The sequence below is a fragment of the Vipera berus genome, assembly GCF_964194415.1.
Source record: "Vipera berus genome assembly, chromosome: 2".
Lineage (NCBI taxonomy): Eukaryota > Metazoa > Chordata > Lepidosauria > Squamata > Viperidae > Vipera > Vipera berus.
In genome coordinates, this window is record NC_138203.1 from 156,046,133 (window position 1) to 156,069,550 (window position 23,418).

Below are 23,418 nucleotides of genomic sequence, written 5' to 3' on the forward strand. Positions count from 1 at the left end.
ACCTAAAAATCAAGCTAGGGCAGGGGTGGGGTGTGGAGCTGCCCCATGTACTCCGCATCAGCTTACCTTGCAATCAGGCCTCTCCTCACTGGCCCACTTCTTCTGCGGCGTCTTCTGCAGCCAGGCCTGCATTTCTCAGTCACAGGCCTTTCCAAAAGGCCACTGCAGCCTAGAACCGAGCTATGGATTCAGTCCATAGCTTGGTTCTGTAAGACCTCTGCAGCCGAGAACTGAACTATGGATTGAATCCATAGCTCAGCACTCGGCTGCAGAGCCCTTACGGAAAGGCCTGACTGCGAAATGCAGGCTGGAATGGAGCTGCAGAATGAAGGGGCTCCTTCTGTCGCAAAATAAGTGGGCCGGCTGGGCGGGGCTGTCGGTGCAGGAGGTGAGTATAAAAGACATCCCCTGGAAATAAGACCTGATGCCTCTTCTGGATGCAAAAAAAAAGACCTGGTCTTATTTTTAGGGAAACACAGGTATATATAGCTGTATGCATTTAATTACAGATGTATTGTAATGGAGCTAAAGTAGACTCATTTAGGACGCACAAATTAGATTGATCGACTTTAGTGAAAAGCAACAGGAAACAATATATTGCAACATATAAACATTGGAAATTAAAAAAATATCCACTGTGGTTATGCTATGATTTAAATAGCTCCGATGATGTTATATGACATCCACCAGCCAAGCCAGGGACTGAAGGCTAGAAATTATCTGGAGGCTGTTTGTACTTGCAGTTCCCTTTGAAGTATCATGCATGACTTTGTTTGAAATAAGATGATGGAAAGGGAAGGCACAGACTTTCAGGAAAAACCCTAAGTTTTGTGGAGCTCCTTATGGTTCTATGAGTCTCATTCAAACACTCATTAGATCACATTTGGCAAACACACATAAAAGTTATTAGAGGCACGCAAATGTACAGCATAAGGTCTAGATACTAATTTCCTTTCCTTTATTGTTTCAAAATCGTTTTACAAGAGGATGCATTTCAGATAGAAGGGCAATTGGGGGGGAAGGCCCCAAGTAAACTTCCTCACTTTTTTTGCCAGTTTTACACCAAAATTTCCCTTTCTTTTCTTTTCTTTTCTTTTCTTTTTTCATGGGATTCAAATGCATCTATTCTTTTAAGGAGAGGTAATTTTTCACAGGCTAATACCACAAGATGATTCTGGGCCAGTCATTCTCTCTCTGCCTTGCCTACCTTGCAGAGTGCTAATGGGCATAAAATGCGGGTGTATGTCACCTTGAATTCTCAGAGACAATAAATAAGTAACGTATGCTTTCAGTCCAATCTATAAAAGGTCACTTAGTACCATGAATGACTTAGTCATAGTGAGGTTTACTTAACTCAATATGATCTTGGTATTGCTGGATACTAGAGTATTCATATACTATCAATAGAATTATATGTATATATTGTATTTTGCTCAGAAATCCCAGCTCTAAAGTTCCGAGCACTTTTTATCACAAAGTGCCACTGAAGGAAAATTTAATTCCAGTTACCCAATGTTGCAGACCCAATTGAAATCTGGGCCACCAGTGGTTGGTTTTAAACTCTGAATGGCATCTAAGCACAAGCCCTCCTGAAATCTTGTTATACTCATATATTGTTAGAATCAGATGTTGCTTCGTGCTACTATGCCATTTTTTTAGCTTCTATCTATACTGAAAATATTTAAGACATTTACATCCCATTTTTTCTTAGAAATGAGAAAATAGCAAACAGAGGTACTAATCTTTGCAACTGAACCCTATAGATTAGTATTGCCTCTATCAAATGTGAAAGTACAAATAGCACTTCAAAAAAATTCTGTTATACAAGAAACAAGCTTTAAGAAAATACAGGTGAATTTGGGATACATTTGCTTATTTGATATCTATTTTATTTTTGTAGATACTATTAGGTACTATTTTATTATTGTAGATAATGCATTATAGAATAGTATGATAAATCTGAGGCAAGTCAGTTTAAAAAAAAAGAATACAATATCACAATTAACTACGAAGGTTTCATTGGAAGTTATTTTTTCTTGCCAATTTTAAGAGTCACTTCTCAGACAGTTAACAATTTCAGGAACAGCTTTGTAAACAAACACCAGCAAGTTTATCCTTTATCAATAAAAAGATCCACCTTTTTTGCTTGTATACAGAAAAGCCGCTAGAAGAAAAAGACAAAAGTCTCTGCCCTCATGTCTTAGGAAAATGAATCGGTTTAGAGGGAAATAATTAAGTTGTTGAAATTTCTGTAATCTATCTATCTCTTTCACTTCAATAAATCTTTTTAAGACTACAGATTCATGCTTGGAAAAGGATTTCTTTGGTATGAGTCAACTGTTCAAGAGCCACATATCAATAAGGATATAAACAAAAGGAAGTCTACTGTAAAGATGCACAAGTCAAAACTGGCAAGTCTTTCAGGAAAGCCTGCCTGATGGTTCCTGTCAATTATCTTGAGGCTGTGTCACTGTATAATGGCTGCTGGGAAAATCTGTCTCCAAAAGAATAGGAAACTGTTCACTCATACTCAAGACAATAAAACGGTGTGGCAGGATGGACACTACATCTGGCTTGCTTATGTAACCTATTTAATTTGTTAGGGCAGTTTCTTATCCCACTGGACAGTCTGCAATTACAATGAAATCCCAAGTGAGTTCCAGCCCATCAGCAAAGACAATATGGGGACTAATTAAAAAAAGTTTACAGTTGTAAACAAATGTTTATAAAGCAGCTGAATTAAAGTAGATCCAACCCTCATTCCAGTTGATTTTCATTTCCCAGGCTTAAATATATAGCAGTGGATAAGGAGGAATAGGAGGAGATTCATCTTGAAACGACAGCACATTAGTCTTTTATAGGACAAGCAACCAAGAGAACGAAGATCATATACATCAGAGAAAAACAAACTAGAGAGAGAGAGAAAACAAAAGATAGAAGGGAAAGGTTAATTAACTATTTCCTACATAATTTCTATATTTTCATGTTTAACTTTTATCTATCTAAATTATTTTCCAGAAAAAGCAAAAAGCAGATACTTTTCATACATTCGGTACTTACTGAATCAAAGTTATATTTCCTATTTTAAACTGCAATCACCCCTCTGTTTTCTACCAGTTTTTTCATCATCGCATTACCGTATTAGTTTATTCTTCATTTAGAATTCGTCTAAATGCAATCACTGATTTCAGGTTGTTGAACTTTCTGTTATTCCCTGCATACTTAGAACTGACAGTTGAGCATAGCAAAACTCCCAATGACCAAAACTGAATCCAGAAGTTTACAAGACGTTTGCAGCTTTTTGAGTCACTGTGCAGTGATGACTGGAATAAAAAAGAGTTCTTCCCTACGAAGGGGAGCAGAGATGGTGAAAGGACCAAAAGCAGTGGGGAGGGGGGAGAAGTTGAAGGGAGAGTGTGGTGAAAATGATGCCACATATATGTCCTAATGAATCCAGGGTTAAGATTCAGTGTGGCTTGCCTTGGTGACCTTTTTCCTTTCAAGATCCTTGGGCTGACAAGGAAGGTCTATCAACCACCTTCTCTTACAGGGAAAAGCTAAGTTCTAAACTTTTGCACTTGTATGTCCTCCATGCCAACAAAGCCCACTTGCCACTGTGATTCCCTGCCTCTGAGAACTGCAGTGTAGTCGAGAGCTTGATTTACAAGAGAGGTCTGTTAGCCCTGCAAAGCATCTCATGAAAATAATGCAAGAATTGTCTTGAGGGGGGGTCTTTGGTTGGATGCAAACCAAGCATCATCCAAGCTTCACCTTCCACAAGAGTTCTGGTGACCTATTAATATCTCTTCAGCCGCCAAGATTTTCTATCTCTCTTATGTCTTCAATTGTCTTTGGAAAGCTCCATGATGGGACTGGCCTAGCCTGCTTAGCAGTATTATACAAATCAGATAGAGCTGAAATTAGGTACAAGCTTAGAAGGGCTTAATTCTCAGAGCTCTGGATGCAGTCCAGATCAAACTAATAGAATTTCTGTTTCTTTAAAATCTATTATGCCTTACGAATGCATCCCATAGTGGAAAGAGAAGGAAGGAAAGAAGCAAGAAAGGAAGATAGAAAGAAAACTCAAAACCCTTTTGCAGAGAAAAAAATATATGCTAAAACCTTTGTTTACATCATGATCAATTTGCACGCACGTTTTGTTACCTTTGCTTACTTATTATTCCAAATTAAATGATGATGGTCTATAATGAGATCTCCCATCTATTTACATTTCAATTTTTGATAGTCATAGGAGAGCTTGCTGAGTTTTGGTGGAAAGTCAGATACTTTGAATAAAGGTATAAATGAATTCTAAAAAAATTTCATTTGATATGTTGGAACTATAATACCATAAAAAAGGGATCAACTAGTCTTCCTGATGAAGACTGATTCCTGCCATTCTTAAGGATCTTTTTAAAAATAAAAAGGCAACGCACTTATTCCATATACATATATAAATGTTCTGTAACTATATGTTACTGAACCCATTTGTGTAAGTTTACAAGACTATAAGACTATAATTAGAATGTCATTAAGGCTTACCTGGTTTACCTTATTTTCACAAGGATCTGTCACTCGGTCCAACCCGTACTCAAGTGTATCTTGCAATCCAGGCTATAATATAGAGACAAAACAAAATGTAACAAAGGTGTATTTATGCCATATTATTTTTTTTAAATATTAATTGGTGTACAGGCAGTCTTTCACTTACAACCCTTCATTTAGTTCAAAATTACAACAGCATTGAAAAAGTGACTTAGGACCATTTTTCCCCCATCTCATCTTTGCGGCATCCCCATGGTCACGTGATCATAATTGAGACGCTTGCCAATTGACATGTATTTATGACGGTTGCAGTGTCCCAGGGTCATGTGAACACTTTTTGCAACCTTTTGACAAGCAAAGTCATTGGGGAAGCCAGATTCACTTAACACTTAACACTTAACGTGTTAGTAACTTAATAACTATAGTGATTCATTTAATAACTGTGGCAAGAAAGGTCATAAAACGGGGCAAAACGCAGTTGCAGTGTCCTTAACAACTGTCTTGCTTAGCAACAGAAATTTTGAGCTCAATTGCAGTCGTAAATTGAGGAGTACTTGTAAAATAAATAAATAAATAAATAAAGCCACAGTAATAGACGGGCCATAAAAGATCCAGTAGCACATTTCCCTTTTCTATGTATCAATGCTGTGAAATGTATCCATTGCTGCATTAGGTAACTCCATAAACCGGAGCATTTTTCTAGCAAAATCTGGGCAAGGGAAGTTGACTCATAAAAAAGGAAAGCAAGCATTGCCCATTGGAGAAAGGAAGGCTTTGACATAATAAACAGATTGGTACTGCTATCACATCTGCTTTGAGCACAGCTGAGTTTGGATCTGCTATCTGACGTCTGCTGAAGTTGGGCCATCAATAATTAAACCTCAACCAGTGCTATCTTAAAAGGGGAGGGGAGGGGAGAGGAGGGGGGGTGAGGAAAACAGTTCAAGAAAGAGAAAGATCCAAAAGTGAGCCTGACGTGATCAAAGGTGTTTCAGCAGGAAAGATGAACTGGGACCAAAGGGGCTGTTGCAGTGTGCAGACCTTATCTACAGATGGTACTTCCCCACCCCCTCCCCCAAGTCAAGCTCCAATTATAGCCTGACATTTGCTGGAGGCTTCTACTTTTCTGTCTGTTAACTGCTGGGCTCTCAGTGGCCATTTGCACTGTGTGCACAATTAAAAGTGGCTCTTTGATTATGATTTGGGATTAGGGAATGTAGCTCCTTGGCAAGCGTCGGAGTCTTACAACCTGCTGTGATCAGTGTAGTAACTGCTCAAGAAACAACCCCCAGCATCTGCCAGAGGCGCCTCCCAAAGACCAGAAGCAGTGCTGTTGTTGGGTGCCCAGCTTGATGTCTTTTTCCAACACGGAAAAGTTGCCAAAAGCACCCTGCGGAGCAGCTGAAGGCATGGAAGATGAATGAAGGGAAATTAGATAATCAGGAGGCAGGGATTCCACAAACCTGCATTTAATTTTTGGGCTTTGGGCGATAACTTCAATTGGTTTCGAGTTGAGATTACAGTCGCAACCCTGTAGAAATAGGAATCAAACTACAGTAGCTTCGTTCATGGAATCAAATATAAACAATACAAACTTTTGCACAATGCGCAACTGCCAGAAGATGCAGGGATAACCCATGGCTGCTTCCTGGGCCCACTTGTCCCCTGCTTCCTTGTCTCTTTCTTCTCCCTTTTTTACTCCTGCAACAGACCCCAAACTGTATGCTCACAAAAAGGGAGGGAATTTAATAACTCACTGATGTCATGCCACAATTCCCCACACAAATGTTTAGCATTTATTATTTATTGTTTAGGTGTGAATGTACGCCTAGAACCACCAACTAGAGATAGTCCTCCACTTAAGACCACAATTGAGCACAAAGTTTCCATTGCTAAGCAAGACAGTTGTAAAGTGAGTTTTGCCCCATTTTACGACCTCACTTGCCACAGTTGTTAAATGAATCACCGCAGCTATTAAATTAGTAAATGGTTGCTAAGTGAATCTATCTTCCCCATTGATTTTTTTGCTTGTCAGAAAGTAGCAAAAAGTGATCACATGACCCAGGGACTCTGTAACCCAGATTGTTGGGGGCAATTAAGCTGACTTTGTAATAATGCCGCTTGGGGGTGTGTGTGAAAGCCCTAATAAGCAGGCATATACATAGAATGAAGGCTACTGCTAAGCTTGTAAGCCGCCCTGAGTCTTCGGAGAAAGACGGGATATAAATGGAATTAAAATAAAAAATAAAAAAATCATGCATACATGCCAGTTGGTTAGTCTGAACTTTGATCACAGAAAGCTAAATTTCTGTTGCCAAGTGAGAAATTTGTTAAGTGAGTTTTGCCCCATTTTACAACTTTTCTTGCCATATTTATTAAGTGAATCACTGCAGCTGTTAGGGTAGTGACATAGCTGTTAAGTGAATCTGGCTTCTCCATTGACCTTACTTGTCAGAAGCATGAACCCAGGACACTACAACTGTCACAAATGTGAGTCAGTTGTCAAGCATCCAAATGTAAATTACATGATCATGGGAATGGTGCAATGGTCATAAGTGTGAAAAATGGTCATAAGTCACTTTTTCAGTGCCATTGTAACTTCAAATGGTCACTAAATGAACTCTTGTAAGTTGAGGACCACCTGTATCATACATTGGCTGGCCATCTAAAATTCTGTTGGATAATTACTAATCCAACAGAATTTAAGATGGCAAGCCAATGTAGGAATACAGACAGATCACTTAGAAACCCATTCCAAGTGGAGGCTGTCTATTAGGTTTGATTCACTACTCAGGCCTTGTAATTTTCCAATCGTAGTTCCCATGTAGGGAGCAAAGGAAATAATTTCCATGCCAAAAGACTAAGGACACGACTTAAAATATATGGTGAAGAACATTAATGGAAGACTTAAAGACTCTAAATATCACATATATATCTGTTTCAGGAATAAAGAAAGCTAGCGATCCTTTTTGAAACAAGACCATCTATGTGTTGTGTTGCTGTGTAGATCATCATTTTATCTTTGGATTCAACCTGCCTTGACAATCAATGACTCATGAGGGAAAGTAATTCTCATTTTCAAAGTCATTTTAACACAAAAGAATGAAGTGTCCCATTGATTTAAATCTGGGAGGGAATATGCTTAGGGGCAAGACATTCAGCATGCCTGTAATGTTGCCTCCAGTTATTACAGTACATTGTAATCATCTTGTGTTACAGCACAAACATATTTATTCAAAAGGTAAGTCTAGTCTTGCTTACAGGAGTCCGTTGCACCAGCCAGTAGGCTTTCTCTTGGTAATCCAAAGTATACCGGTCTTTTTTCGTTCGTTCCTTTCCTGCGCTGCAAATGCAAGAAGCCTTTTTTAAAAAATAAATCAAAACAGGAGACTATATTTTTTTTCTTGGGATTATTTATGCACTCTAACAGGAAATAACAAACATGGTATGGAATTTTCTTGCAGATCTTTAATACACACAATGGAGAAAAATCTGCCACTTCATTGTATAAATATTCCCTTTTTTGGATTCAGGGATCATTCTTTGTATATTTCTTTCTAAATAGTAGAAATAGTCCATCCTTGAATAAGCTAAGAAGATGGTAAGTAAAATGCTTTCTTAAAAAAAAGAAAAAGAAAGAAACAAATTACAATAAAGGAATTGTGTTATCTCCATTTTACGGCCAAGGGTCTAAGGCTGTGAGTTCTAAATTAAGATGAGATAAAGCAACCCCAAACTTTACTATCATATTATGAAATTGGCCACAGACAGTCACTAAAAAAAATTATCCTAAAACAGATATCTGTGTAAGCAACCCATTACCAGAGGAAAAAGAAAATAACATTTATGCCTCTCAAACAGACTATGCATGCCAAGAATTTGGACATGGACAGACCATTGTCAATATATTTTATTTATGGGCAAAACTGCAAGTCCACTATTAATGATGAGGCTCAAAGCAAAGGCAGAGGCAGGTCAATTTTTGAATGACCCTTCTTAAAAGGAGGGAGAAGGTAAAATAAAATTGCTATTGAACACCTGCAGCTGTTTATTACTTATTCTTTTGCTCAAACAAAATGCAGGTAATCCTCAATTTATAACCACAATTGAGCCCAAAATTTCCACTGCTAAGCAAGACAGTTGTTAAGTGAGTTTTGGCCCATTTTATGACCTTTCTTGCCACCGTTGTTGAGTGAATCGCTGCAGTTGTTAAGTTAGTAATGACTTCCCTGTTGATTTTGCCTGTCAGAAGGTCACAAAAGGTGATCACATGACCCTGGGATACTACAACAGTCATAAATACACGCCAGTTGCCAAGCATCCGAATTTTGATCATGTGACCATGAGGCTATCACAACGGTCGTTAAGTGTGAAAAATTGATCATGTCACTTTTTTCCAGTGCTGTTTTAACTTCAGTCACCAAATGAATGGTTGTAAATCAAGGACTGCCTGCCCATCCCCATCCCCACCTTAGTTAAGAAATGTCTCCCACCTGTACTGTTCCTTGGCTTGCATAATAATGAAGTCCCATTTATGATTGAGGCGTTTGTTCAACGTGGTGTAATGTTCCTGGAAAAGAAACAGTGAGAGAGGAAGGCAAAGGCAAAGGCAACATTGTTATGCACTCACAACAAAGGACATGATAAAGAGTGACAACACTGACTTTATGCACCAAGCATAAAACAAGCAAGGTGGATAACCTTTTTCAACAAAACTTCTTAACATTAATCGCAATGGCAATAGCAAAGTAGTCAGCACTTAAAGGGATAAATATTTTGATGATGTTTCAAAATAATGCAAAGGAAAAGGTTGTGTATTTTATTCTACATAGGTATAAGATCACTTGTTGAAAAGAGATCCCGGGTGGAAGGTGGAATTAAAAATGCACTGGAGCATGAACAATACAATAACATTAAAACATATAACATATAGTATGGGTAGTCCTCAATTTACAAGCACGACTGGGCCCCCAAATTTCCATTGCTAAGCAAGATAGTTGTTAAATGAATTTTGTCCCATTTTACAACCTTTTTTGCCACTGTTGTTAAGTGAATCCCTGCAGTTGTTATGTGAATCTGGCTTCCCCACAGACTTTGCTTATCAAAAGGTCGCAAAAGGGATCGCATGACCACCACCACCCCCAGGACACTGCAACTGACATAAATACATGCCAGTTGCCAAGCGTCCAAATTTTGATCACATGACCGTGGGGGATGCTGCAGCAGTTGTAACCGTGAAAAATGATCCCAAGTCACTTTTTCAGCACCGTTGTATCTTCAGACAGTCACTAAATGAAAGTTTGCAAGTCGAGGACCCCCTGTAAAGAATGCATAATGATGGTAAGAAGAGAAGTATGTACTTCAGACTGAAGCCTAAACAGCGTTTTGGAGCTGGCATGGACGTGTACCTTCCATCTCCTTAAGAAGCAGTGAAGCCAGGAAAATATGTTTGAGTTAAGGCACTGCCAGGGCACTACGCCTGCTCAAAAACATCTTATTGTATCCTATCAGAACCTCCCTAACTCAAGGGCCCTCTTTCTTGCAATCGTACAGTCTCTATGTGAGCCTAGGAAAAGAGCCAGCTTGGTAGCCACATTGTGCACACTGTTGAGATTAATCAATGCCAGTTCAAACTAGAATAAGACAGCACCCGTCTATGGTTGAGATCTGGCATGTACAAGCCAGTGGTTACAGGCTTGACCCCCCCTCTGCCCAGCATCAGTATATGTCAGAGGGTTGGGAGGAATGCTGTCTTTGCACTCTGGATTAAAATTCTGTCTCACCTGGAAACTAATTTGTGTGGGAGATGTCTGTGACAGTTTGTGTCTAGCGTTATTTATTGATTTGCTTGTTTATTCAATTTCTATAGTTGCTTACCTCAGTCAATGACTCTGGGTGGCTTACAATTCCAAAAGAAAAAAAAAACTGCATAAAGGTAGTCCTTGACTTACAACAGTTCGTTTAGTGACCGTTCAAAGTTACAACGGCATTGAAAAAAGTGACTTAGGACCGTTTTTCACACTTACGACTGTTGCAGAATTCCCATGATCAAAATTCAGACCCTTGATAACTTGACTCATATTTGTGACAGTTGGGCAGTGTCCCAGGGTCGTGTGGGCACCTTTGGTAATCTTCTGACAAACAAAGTCAATGGGGAAGCTTAACAATTGTGTTACTAACTAAACAACTGCAGTAATTCACTTAACAATTGTGGCAAGGAAAGTCATAAAATGGGGCAAAATTCACTTATCAACTGTCTCACTTAGCAACAGAAATGTTGGGCTCCATAGTGGTCGTAAGTCTGTACTGTTTAGTATATGAGGGGGTGTAGAAATTCTGACAGGCTTCCAAGATTCTATTATTATATCCTACACACTTCGGCTTTGAAACGGAGATGAGCACCGGCCCCTAGAGTTGGAAACGACTAGCACGCATGTGCGGGGGAACCTTTACCTTTACCTTTACAATAATAACGTAGCATTCCTGTAATCCTTGGGGTGTCTATTTCCTAACCTGGCTTACCTCAAAGGACTGACATGGAAAGCAACTGGACTTTCTTGTTTTTTCTTTGAAGACGTTTTGCTTCCCGCCCAAGAAGCTTCTTCAGCTCTGAGTAGATGGTGGGGAATGGAAGGATTTATATTCCTTGCAGACAGCTGGTCATTGGCATTCTTCTCAGTCATCCAGGACATGGTTGCCCCAAAGGTGCTTTTTAAGGCAGCAACTGGACTTTTTTGTTTCTCTTTGAAGACATTTCTGGTGACCCTGAGGACACAGAAAACCTCCAAATGGCCTCAACAACTCTCTAAAAGAATGTGAATGACCTGCTGTCTGCAAGGAATATAAATCCTTCCATTCTCCACTATCTAGTCAGAGCTGAAGAAGCTTCTTGGATGAGAAGCGAAATGTCTTCAAAGAAAAACAAGAAAGTCCAGTTGCTTCCTGAAAACGCACCTTTGGGACAACCATGACCTGGATGACTGAGAATCTCCATAGACATCAAGCTATGCAGTTTGGGATGGACACCCTTCAAATGGTGAGGGAGTATGAACGGATTTCCAGAAAACATTGCGGACTACAGGAACGTGGCAGAAAACATCTTGCAGCCACGAAGGCTCCATGCACATTTGCAGTACTCAGGTGACCCTGAGGACACAGAAAACCTCCAAATGGCCTCAACGACTCTCTAAAAGAATGCAAATGACCAGCTGTCTGCAAGGAACATAAATCCTTCCATTCTCCACCATCTAGTCAGAGCTGAAGAAGCTTCTTGGATGAGAAGCGAAATGTCTTCAAAGAAAAACAAGAAAGTCCAGTTGCTTCCTGAAAACGCACCTTTGGGACAACCATGACCTGGATGACTGAGAATCTCCATAGACATCAAGCTATGCAGTTTGGGATGGACACCCTTCAAATGGTGAGGGAGTATGAACGGATTTCCAGAAAACATTGCGGACTACAGGAACGTGGCAGAAAACATCTTGCAGCCACGAAGGCTCCATGCACATTTGCAGTACTCAGGTGACCCTGAGGACACAGAAAACCTCCAAATGGCCTCAACGACTCTCTAAAAGAATGCAAATGACCAGCTGTCTGCAAGGAACATAAATCCTTCCATTCTCCACCATCTAGTCAAAGCTGAAGAAGCTTCTTGGATGAGAAGCGAAATGTCTTCAAAGAAAAACAAGAAAGTCCAGTTGCTTCCTGAAAACGCACCTTTGGGACAACCATGACCTGGATGACTGAGAATCTCCATAGACATCAAGCTATGCAGTTTGGGATGGACACCCTTCAAATGGTGAGGGAGTATGAACGGATTTCCAGAAAACATTGTGGACTACAGGAACGTGGCAGAAAACATCCTGCAGCCACGAAGGCTCCATGCACATTTGCAGTACTCAGGTGACCCTGAGGACACAGAAAACCTCCAAATGGCCTCAACGACTCTCTAAAAGAATGCAAATGACCAGCTGTCTGCAAGGAATATAAATCCTTCCATTCTCCACCATCTAGTCAGAGCTGAAGAAGCTTCTTGGATGAGAAGCGAAATGTCTTCAAAGAAAAACAAGAAAGTCCAGTTGCTTCCTGAAAACGCACCTTTGGGACAACCATGACCTGGATGACTGAGAATCTCCATAGACATCAATCTTGAAAGTTGCCAAAAGTTTTGAACAACTATTACTCAGCTTGTTTCTTGGCTGTGGTGCTTACAAGCAGCCAATTCCTAGTTCTATATGGTGTGGTACTGTACGGTGTATTATGGTGTGGTGTGTTATAGCATGGTAGATAGTTCATACTATATTCTTTCAAAGAAGAAGGTTGCTGTTAACCCATTCATAGATGAGATGACAACAACTTTGAACAAAACTGCCTTTAAGTTAACCTATTTTGCTTTTGCTTTTTTGAAAACAAACTGTTTTTAATTTTCATCTTAATTTTCATACCTTGTTATTCTTATTATACGGCCTTAAGATTTTTACTTCCTTCTCTTACAAAGTACTCTGGGTTCCTTTGAGGAAAAAGTAGCATATAAATAAAAGAAGGAAACAGGTGAGATATGCTTATCATATCTCAATAATCTGATTTGGGTAAGATGCTTAGACAGAACATTGCATAAGAAAAAATATCTTCCTACCTTTTCATAATCTTCTAGCGCTCCTTTCTTCTTAATATTTCTCTTTACTAGGTAAATGGCTGGGGATATTTTTTTAAAAAAGAGAAAATGCATTATATGCACAGCTGCAAAAACCAAATGAATATGATTAATGATTAACATTTAGCCTGAATGTTATAGAATATTTTCCAAAGGGTGTCCACCAGGGGCATCCAGCCAAGACAGATGGAATTCCAGGAAACCAAGCTTCATAAGAACACAGTTGCTGGTGTTTAGTTCAGACACATCATTTTGAACCACACTATAGGTGTGGAGGAGGCAACAGCAAGTAAGGGGCAGGTAGAAGTTCAGGGAACTTTAGATGGGAAGCATCCTTTAAATAACAGTAGCCAAATTCCTTGAATTAACGTATGTGCAAGGTATATACGTATACAGCAAAGATCAGAACTGCTGTTTTCTGATCCTGGTCAGCATATTTTTACTCATAACTTTAAAATGGGAATGACTTTTAATATTGTTCAAAGACCAAGGGTTGCTTAGGAATGTAAATTTTGCTGCATTGTGTCCAATGAAGATACTGTAGAATCTCTTGAAGCATATTTATTTATTAAATTTTTATGCTACCCTTCTATTCTATAAGGTGACTCTCGATTGCTTACAAGTTATAAAAACAAGTAGAACAATAATTCAAATATTCAAACCGCACAGATGAAGAGTATAAAACTAGATAGATAGATAGATAGATAGATAGATAGATAGATAGATAGATAGATAGATAGATAGATAGATAGATAGATAGATAGATAGAGCTTTGATATTTTCTTAACAGGCTTTATCAGATGGTGACAATTAGCTGCCCTATTTACAGTAGCTGCTTCATCCTTAGTCAGATCACCAATCTATCTATCACACACTTAGTTATCATGACTGATTATGGCTTTTAAGACCTTCTCTTGCCTCACCAGAGGTCCTTTCAACTGCAGAGGCTAGAAACTGAACGTAGGCCTTTTTGTAAGTAAGCTGGTACCTTATCACAGAACTAAGAGACTCATACACATTACCTGGTTTGGTAAGGCTGAATGAAACGGTTTGGAGGATAAAAAGGATATCTGCAATTGGCATACAAGAAGCAGTACTGAAAAGATTGTGTACAGTAGAGTTGTTTACCAAAACCTATTTGACTGAAGAGCACCGGTATGTATGGATATCTTCTTCCTTTTCAAGAGATTATATCTTAAACTTCTTAAACCTACAGGTGTAAAAGGGAGCCTGTCTTTGCTGTCTCAATGCCTTCATTCAGAGAAATACACACATGGGGGAGGTAAACACTGTATTTTTAAATTTAGCCCAAATATATTTCTTTAATCTGTTCTTTTAATTTACAATTTCAAGTTGCTAGGTACATCATCTTTGTCCACCAAATTGTTTCCTTTCTAGTGCAAAATGACCTGGCCGTATGCCTTCCAGCTCTGTTCTGATACTGTTATGCATTAAAAAGGATTAAGGCTGGGATCTCACTATTTGCTAGTTTACTTTCTTGGTGAATACCTCCATCTTCCAGTTCTTACACAGTACAGTCTCTTTTAATTCATTCAAATTTCCCGGGAATCCACAGTGGGTTCCTAAGCAGCCCAGAATTGTTTTTCTCATTGGAATAGCATTTTATTTTTGAGATGAAGGTTTCTACCTTCGATCCCACCCAGAATTTCTTTAAATTTGTTGAAATTGGATTTTCTGAAATCTAGCCTATGTGTATGTTCTTGAGAGAGAGAGAGAGAGAGAGAGAGAGAGAGAGAGATGAACTGCTATTTAAAATGACATTTTAAATAAAAAGCAATTAATGGGAGAGAAGAACATACTTTTCACAACAAATGACTACTTATATCAAAGTTATTAGATCAGGACATTTTGATTTTATTTAACTTTTGCCAATATTGATGTTTCACCAAGAAAAGGGAGGTAATATGTTAAACTTACCATAATCCGTATCTTCTGCTCCCCACTGCTGGGTTGGCCAAAAGTAGGGTGTCTGTAGGATGGAAGACAAAAACTAAGAACCAAGTTATTGATAAATTTCTTAACAAGTTCTTCTAATTCATTCTTAGACAAATAAAGCTTGAAAGGTTTTTAAATTCATTCCAACATGTTTCTTCCCTATTCTTCCCAATTATTTTAGAACAGCTTTGAATAATGTTTTGACAATGGGGGGGAGGGTAGCCAAAAAGTGTGAAAGGAAAGCTGAAAATGCTAAGAGGTGGTGAGCTTAGTGGCTCTTCAAAGTTACAACAGTCACTGAAAATGTGATTTACAATCGGTCCTTGCACTTACAACCATTGTAGCATCCCCATGGGCACATAATCAAGGTTTGGCAACCGACATATATTTGTGAGGGTTGCAGCATCCCAGGGTCACATGACTGCCCTTTGCGAACTTCCCAGCCAGCTTCTAACACACAGTCAATGCTGGAAGCTGGATTCACTTAACAACCATGTGATTCACTTAACAACTGCAGCAGTTCAACTGCAAAAGAGTCATGTAGCAAAAAGAAGTATAAAATTATGCCCAACTCACTTAACTGCTATGCTAAAAAAAAACACAGAAATTTTGATCCCAATTGTGGTCATAAGTCAAAAGCTACCTGTGATAATATCAGAAAAATTCATTAAGCTTTAAAACTGCAGATTCTCTCATAGTATTTGCATTTCATGGTGAAAATGTTATATGTAGTGCAGTGTAGTCCTCATTTAGATACCACAGTTTGAACTGGCAATTTGGCTGTTAAGTGAAGCAGTCACTAAGCAAAACCGTGGATGCGTTATTTCCTTAATTCAACGTTCTTTTGCTTTACAGACCTGCAAAGTTTGTAAAAGCAAGGGTTCCATTGTAGTTACTTTTTCATCACCCACTGTAACTACAGAGAGTCATTAAATGAGGTAGTCGCTGAACGAGGACTACTTATAATCAGTTTGCTGCTGCTTTTCACTTTTATGTTGAAATGGGTATGGTTGATTTACTCCATCAAAATTGTGTTTCATTTTGTGATTATTAAATTTTATAACAAGGAAAATATGAAAGATGCAAAGATAAGCCAAGGTAGGATAGAAGCAAAATGTGGATATTGGAGGTAGAAATGGTGGGGAAAATTTGTCCTTACTCCTTTTCCAAATACCATGATAGAATTCAAAGCAAAAAAAATGTCCCTCTTTTATTTATTTATTTATTTGTTTGTTTGTTTGTTTGTTTGTTTGTTTGTTTATTTTTGGGACTTATATGCCACCCTATCTCCCGAAGGACTCAGGGCGGCTAACAACAATAAAAACAACAATACAAAAGTTAAAAGAAATTAAATAAACAGCCCCAATAAATAAGTTAAACTAAACAATTAAAAATTAAAAAAACATTTTAAAAAACCCTGTAGTCAGTCCAGGTCAGCCTGATGAAAAAGGAAAGTTTTAAGGCTGCGGCGAAAGGACCGGAGATCCGGGGCCATCCGGAGCTCAAGGGGGAGTTGGTTCCATAGGGCTGGTGCTCCCACAGAGAAGGCCCTCCCCCTGGGGGAGACATTGTCTAGCCGACAGCACCCTGAGGAGGCCCTCTCTGTGTGAGCGCACTGGGTGATGGGGAATCGTTCCCGGCAGCAGACGGTCCTGCAAATATCCCGGGCCTAGGCCATGTAGGGCTTTAAAGGTAAGTACCAGCACCTTAAATCTCTTTTACCGTGGCATGGCCTGTATTGGGATTACAACTTTCAGAATGTCCAACCTGACTGACAATTCTGAATTTTATAATCTGGGGGTATGATCTGGAGATGTTGGGGAGACCTGTACCTTTGCCTCATGCCCCACACTACTTTTTCTTTTAGCGTCATTTTCTTAACATTTTAAGGGTTTTTATTATTTGTTGCTGTTGCTTTCCAAGATCATTTTTACTGCATGACACTTTAGGGAAGCAACTGTACAGGCCACTGTGACTGGCAGGCAGCAAGTACAAGCTTTCAGAAAATAAACAAAAATGCATCATTAGTTCCTGCCAGGATGCAAAGCAGGTTACCTTTCTTCTATCTGCATTACCAATCCCCCTACCTGGAATCTATAGAGGCTGGTGTCCCCTCTGAGATTCAAATTCCTTCGGTCTTGAAGAGGATAGATGTACCCACACTTGATGATCATACTTCCCAAATGTAGTCCCTCTTAAAGGAAAAAAACAGTACAGATCAGTTGCTTTCAATGGGACACACAGAATAAAGCCAAACAATCAGAGACTACCTACTTTAGGGGGGAAAAACACATTGTTTAAAAAATAATTGCACATCCCTACCTTCACTGGTAATCTCCAAACGCTTCATAATCCATTGCAGTATATCACAACCTGGAGCAGAAAGACAACGCAGGGAACAGCTTTAAGCTAACCCAAGTTTCATTCCCGCTTTTCTTCCTGGTTAGTACATGCAGCCCTCGGCTTATGAACAAAATTGAGTCCAAAATTTCTGCTGCTAAGCAAGACAGTTTTTTAGTGAATTTTGCCCCGTTTTATAACTTTTCTTGCCATGCTTGTTAAGTGAATCACTGCAGTTGTTAAGTTAGTAGCACGCCTTGTTCAGTGAATCTGGCTTCCCCATTGACTTTGCTTGTCAGAAGGTCATAAAAGGTGATCTCATGATACTGGTACATTGGTACCATCATAAATATGAGCCAGTTGTGAAGCATCCGAATTTAAATCACATGACCATAGAGATGCTGCAATGGTTGTAAGTGTGAAGAACGGTCCTAAGTCACTTTTTTCAATACTATTGTAACTTTGAATGGTCACTAAATGAATGGTTGTAAGTCGAGGACTACCCATAGAAACTATACTTATATGTAGAGGTAGTGGGAAAACTAGAAATCACAGCACCATGAGCAGACAACTTGCATGTAATATTAGGCTAAAAGGGAAAGCAGGATTATCAAAAATATACATGTGCATGTCCTGTTTGGTGGCAAATAAAACCAAAACATCACACTTACAAAACATTTGCAGTTTTTTTAAAGGCCTTTAAAAATCTTTACTACTTTAAAACAAACACACACACACAAGAGAAGCAAATTACTGCAGGGAACCACAGCACGGTGGAAAATATGATCATAGCTATCTTCTGGAACACTTGTCAATCTTATTTAACCTGACTCTTAAATTGTTTTAGTGTTTCTTAAGTTTACAGAAATGGGAGGCTGGAGTGCTGCTACCAAAGAAAAGGCTAACTTGGCTTCCAGTTTGTACACGCGGCGCTTTCGGACGCGCAGGAAGGGTCCGCTCCCTGCTGTCCGTTTTTTTCTTTTTTGGAGGACCCTGAAAAGGGTCAAAAATCGCCCTGGCGGGGCGACTACTGCGAGGAGGCCTTCCCTGTGATCACGGAAGGGCAGCAGCCCTCCGCTTGAATCCGGGACAGCTCCTTTGGCCCGAAGAAGAAGAGACCGGCCATAAAGATGGCCAATCATTAAGCCGCTCCCTGCCGAAAGCCAAAAGCACTACCTAGCACTAAGAAGCAATCTGGAGGACCTGGGTGAGACTTTACCTTTCTTATTAACCATTTTCCTGTGGGACTTTCCTAAAAATTGCCTTCCCCATTTTTTGAAAAAACGGCGAATAGTTACTTTGGGAACAAATTTTAAAGCCTTAAAAGAAAATCAAGTAATTCAGCAAAGAAATTAAGCAATTTTATCTGTATTTACTAAAAAGCTCCTATTTTGGAGGTGGGGATCTACTACTCTATTTTCTCTCTAAACTGTGAATTAAGGGGGAAAAATTGGACTAATGCTACAAAAGTTTTATATTAATTAGGGGGAAAAAGAAAAAATTTACATTGCATTCTATATGCTACTGATGACATATTGTGGTGAAACTTGGTACAGCAAGTAAATCTTTTTCTTGTTGTGAGAACTAACTGAATAACAGAGCTGTCCTTGACATTACTTTTATAAATAAGTGTGGGAACACCTGGCACTGAAAACAACTCTTTTGGAGATGGATAATTTTTGACTCTTATTAAAATAGCCTCCATGGAAGATTTAGCTGCAAACAACAACGAAATGGATGAATATATCCCACCACTTGATTATAAACTGATAGTGGACACAATTTGGGCAATGACAGAGCAAATTAAAGCCAAACTGCAAGAAAAATCTGACAACTTAAAGCCACTAAATCAAATTCTGACCTTAAATGAGGAAATGTCAATCCAAAAGCAAATAGAAGAAGTGGAAACTAACACTAAAATAGGAGACGTCAAAGAACAACAAATGCAACCTACAGAGAACCTTAAAGTCCAAATTTCAATGTCAACTACAAAACTTACAACTCAAAGAGCAATAGCACCTGAAGAAAGCAATATTAAGAGTGAAGACACTAAAGGCCTTCAAATATACTATATTGAGAATTCAACTAATCAAATGACAACCATAACACCAGCTACTACTTTATACCTAATCAAGATGGAATTGGAAGAAGAAAAAGACTTGACTGATCTAATGACAACTATATTACATGAATCATCAAAAACTGAATTATTAAAGCAAAACTTCAATGGTTACAAAGGGGACACTTTTTTTGCAAAATTGACATTTGGATACTTTCCGTGGATTCAAATAAGGGGTATAGGAAGAAAGGGAGATACATTTGAGAATTTAAAGATGGTAAAAGGGAAGCCTGATTGGCACAAAAGGAAGGCAAGAGTTAGATTTAAAAAACTGCACTTGTTTTTTTGGGGGGGGATTCCTAAAGATAGAGTATAAAAATACCTTTTAATGGATTAAGGGGAATCTCTTAAAAATATAACTGATTTTACATTTAGGTTTTAGATCTGTAAGGGAAAACAAAATTAAGCTTTTAGAATACAATTTTGAACTATTTTATAGAATTTGGAATGATATATCAAAAGATAGTATTTTAACAATTGATGTATGGTTAAGACGACTTATAGAATATATTAGTTGTAATGATATAGAAATTCATCTTATATTTAATTTTTAAAGGAAAGTTATCAGAATCGATATATATCATAGAATTTGGAAAGATATAATATAAGATATTTTGATATAAGTGTTGTTAAGATAATAAATAGATGATATTGGTAAAAATAAGAATGTTTTGAAATGAATAATGTAAGTTTTGTAGACAGGATAATTACTTTTGATTGAAAGAGGGAAATGTGGGTCACCCAAAAGTAAGCTTTCTTTCATTTAGTATAGGCTACTTTAGATTACTTCATTGTATTTAGGTAAAACCTAAAAACAGGATATTGATATGTATTAGTGAAAATATATTGAAAATTCTTTTAATTAACTAGGTCACAATTAGAAACGTATTAATTTGATTAATTTGATTATGTTATAACTAAGGGAAGCGAAGAGGGAATTTTTGTTGATGTAACCTGAGCTATGTACAAATAACCTGTTATTTGATATTGTTCACTTTTGATTACCCAACCACCATATTGCTTCACAAATATTTGAATGTAAATAGCATAAAATTAATAAAACTTATAATATATATAAAAAAGAAAAGGCTAACGTCTAGCATTGTTTTTGTTTGCAAAATGTCTTTCAACTTCACATACGCCACCTAGAAATCTTTGCATATTAAAAATGGAAGGCGACAGCAGCCTAAGGGCTTTGTTTGCAAAAGAACCTATTTGCCAAGAAAGAAAGCAACACAGGCAATTTAAGATGGTTCCTGAATGTTAGTAAGTTGTTTACTTGCTTTCTGGGAAATGGACATATTTAGAGAGAGGTAGGTCATCTTTGGATATTTTGTGAGTAGGCAAGACATAAGGTCATTTTGTTAAACTGCCATTTGCATAACACCAAATAAATTCAGCAGCTCAAAATGGCTGACCTCATCTCAGCTATTGTAGTTATCTGAGGAATGATATGAAATACAGGTAGTCCTCGACTTATAACCATTTGTTTAGTGACCATTTGAAATTACAACAGAACTGAAAAAAGCTACTTATGACCATTTTTTCACACTTATGACCATTGCACAATCCCCATAGTCATCAAAATTCAGATGGTTGGCAACTGGCATGTATTTATGACAGTTGGACTGTCCTGGGGTCATGTGATCACCATTTGTAACTTTCCCAGCTGCCTTCCAAGAAACCAAGTCAAAGGGGGAAGCCAGATTCAGTTAAGAACCGCATGATTCACTTAAAAACTGCAGAGATTTGCTCAACAACTTTGGCAAAAAAAGGCCATAAAAATGGGGCAAAAGTCACTTAACTGTCTTGCTTAGCAACAGAAATTTTGGGCTCAATTGTATAAGTCGAAGACTACATAGAAGAGAAAGGATAAGAGTATGAACAAAGGAAAGAAAAACACCTGTTACTTGGTCCCGTTTTTTATTTTAACCAAAATAATGGCGCCAGTCCCCAAATGATCCCTTGGCCTAATAGTAACTTGAGTTCTGTGGTCTTTTTAAAGACTTCAGTATTTATTGTGATTCTAATGATTTAAAGCGACTTGCTGTTTGACCAAAAAGAACCCTTTTCTTCTGATTTCCAAAGCACATGTTTTGCTACATTTAGTCGTTAAAAGATAAAACTCTGCCTTGAGTTTGCAGCTGAAAAATTAAATCATAAAGCAACATATGGGGAAATCTGAACTAAACTGTATTCTCTCAACAAGGTGACTCAGTGGGAACATAGTATTTCCTCTACAAAAGAAAACAGCAGGTTAGCCAGCAGTCATGTATTTCAACTAAAGAGTTACTTGGAAATTAAAAATGCAACACAAAAGCTGGCATCAGATTTTAAAGGATAGAACTTATATCCCAACCACTAAAAGAGTATTCGGGGAATACAAATGAACATTAACGCTGTCTTCAAGTACATTTCATTAATGGAAAATTGCTAGTAGAGAAGAAAATGAAGAAGACGCATTTGTGGTTTTCTAATCTAAGAGGGTTTTTTTAAAAAAAAGAAAAGTAAAAAAAAATCTTACTTATGAATCAGAAATGTAATGCACATTTTCAGGTCTGTCAAAACCAGATATCTAATTTGGGAACAAATCCATTTCTCTGGGCATGTTCAGTCACCTTCAATTCTAAACGCTGCCAAAATGCAATTCAAAATGCTACCCTTTCCTGACATGTGACTGCTTGATAGGCACACACCAGCAGTCAGGATTTCTTATCCCCATTATGGAGACTGCTTCCCAAAATAGAGGAAATTAAAAGATTAACCTGCCACTCAGACCCTGCTTAGGTCACCTTATCTGCATCTGCTTTTCCCCTTAAGAGATGATGCTTATTGTCAGAACCCTGAATTCACCTGTTCCTATATTCACAGGAATGCAGAAGCCTTCTATGTTTTCTTCCTCTTAAAAGATATAACCACTGCAATTTCAAGTATTTTTTTCACTGATAAATGCGTAAAATATAAGTAGGCAGGGCAACTGAAATGGTTTAAATTGGAGACTGCTATGAGACAATTACTGTATGAAAACAACACCAATCAAATCACCTTTGAACTAAGAAAACCATTATTTGATGCACATGACATAAGTTCAAAGTTCAATGAACCACAGAAAAGGACTGGGAAAAATATTTCGAGGTAATGACTGGCTAGGGAAATGGTGTCGATAGGACAGAAATATTTCCTAGAACTAGCATCTGAACTAGTTAGAGCACGCTGGCTGAGGAATTCTGGGAGCTGAAGTCCACAAGTCATAAAAGGGCCAAGTTTGAAGACCGCTGAGTTAGAGTAACAGGCTGCACTTTTACAAGGCCTGTAAAAATGTGTGCAGTCAAACCATGGCAAGCAGGTTCAGGAAGGCTTTAAATGGAATCTGACGGTTGGGGGGCTGGAAATGAAAAACCTGTAATAATTTGGGGTAAAATCTTGTGCACTTTAGAAAGAGGACTGTTGCTGAAGGATGCTTCTTAAACTACTCAAAGAAAAATAGGAAAGAACGCTAGTTCTTAAAATCATGACCTGTGTTGTCTACCCAGTAAGAATCAGAAGTGATGAAAAGATGGTAGACTGTTACTTTAGTGGGCTGTAAATAAAGGATTAGATATTTCCTTATAAAGAAAGGGATAGAAAGCTAGGAGAAGGGAAGAGGAGAGAACCAACTGACAGTGTAAAACAACAACGGAAACAAAAAGGGGACAATCTGTATATATTAAAAGAAAAGAGATACAGATGGCTCTTCTGGAAACGTAAACAGTCAAATGAGGTTTTCCTGCTGTACCTCTAAAGAAAAAGATATATCTTATTATAC

The 23,418-nt window shown here is 38.2% G+C and overlaps 1 protein-coding gene across 1 annotated transcript in view; it reads right to left on the reverse strand.

Annotated features, from left to right (window-relative positions):
• The window catches only part of RGS9 (regulator of G protein signaling 9), a 59,537-nt gene that overhangs the window by 19,411 nt on the left and 16,708 nt on the right, over positions 1–23,418 (reverse strand). The window contains exons 3-9 of the mRNA XM_081318558.1: positions 17,477–17,527; positions 17,242–17,348; positions 15,137–15,188; positions 13,181–13,239; positions 9,039–9,115; positions 7,807–7,888; positions 4,552–4,614 (exon numbers count right to left, since the gene is read on the reverse strand). Coding sequence (XP_081174684.1) covers positions 4,552–4,614; positions 7,807–7,888; positions 9,039–9,115; positions 13,181–13,239; positions 15,137–15,188; positions 17,242–17,348; positions 17,477–17,527 — 491 coding nt within the window. The remainder of the gene's footprint in view (positions 1–4,551; positions 4,615–7,806; positions 7,889–9,038; positions 9,116–13,180; positions 13,240–15,136; positions 15,189–17,241; positions 17,349–17,476; positions 17,528–23,418) is intronic.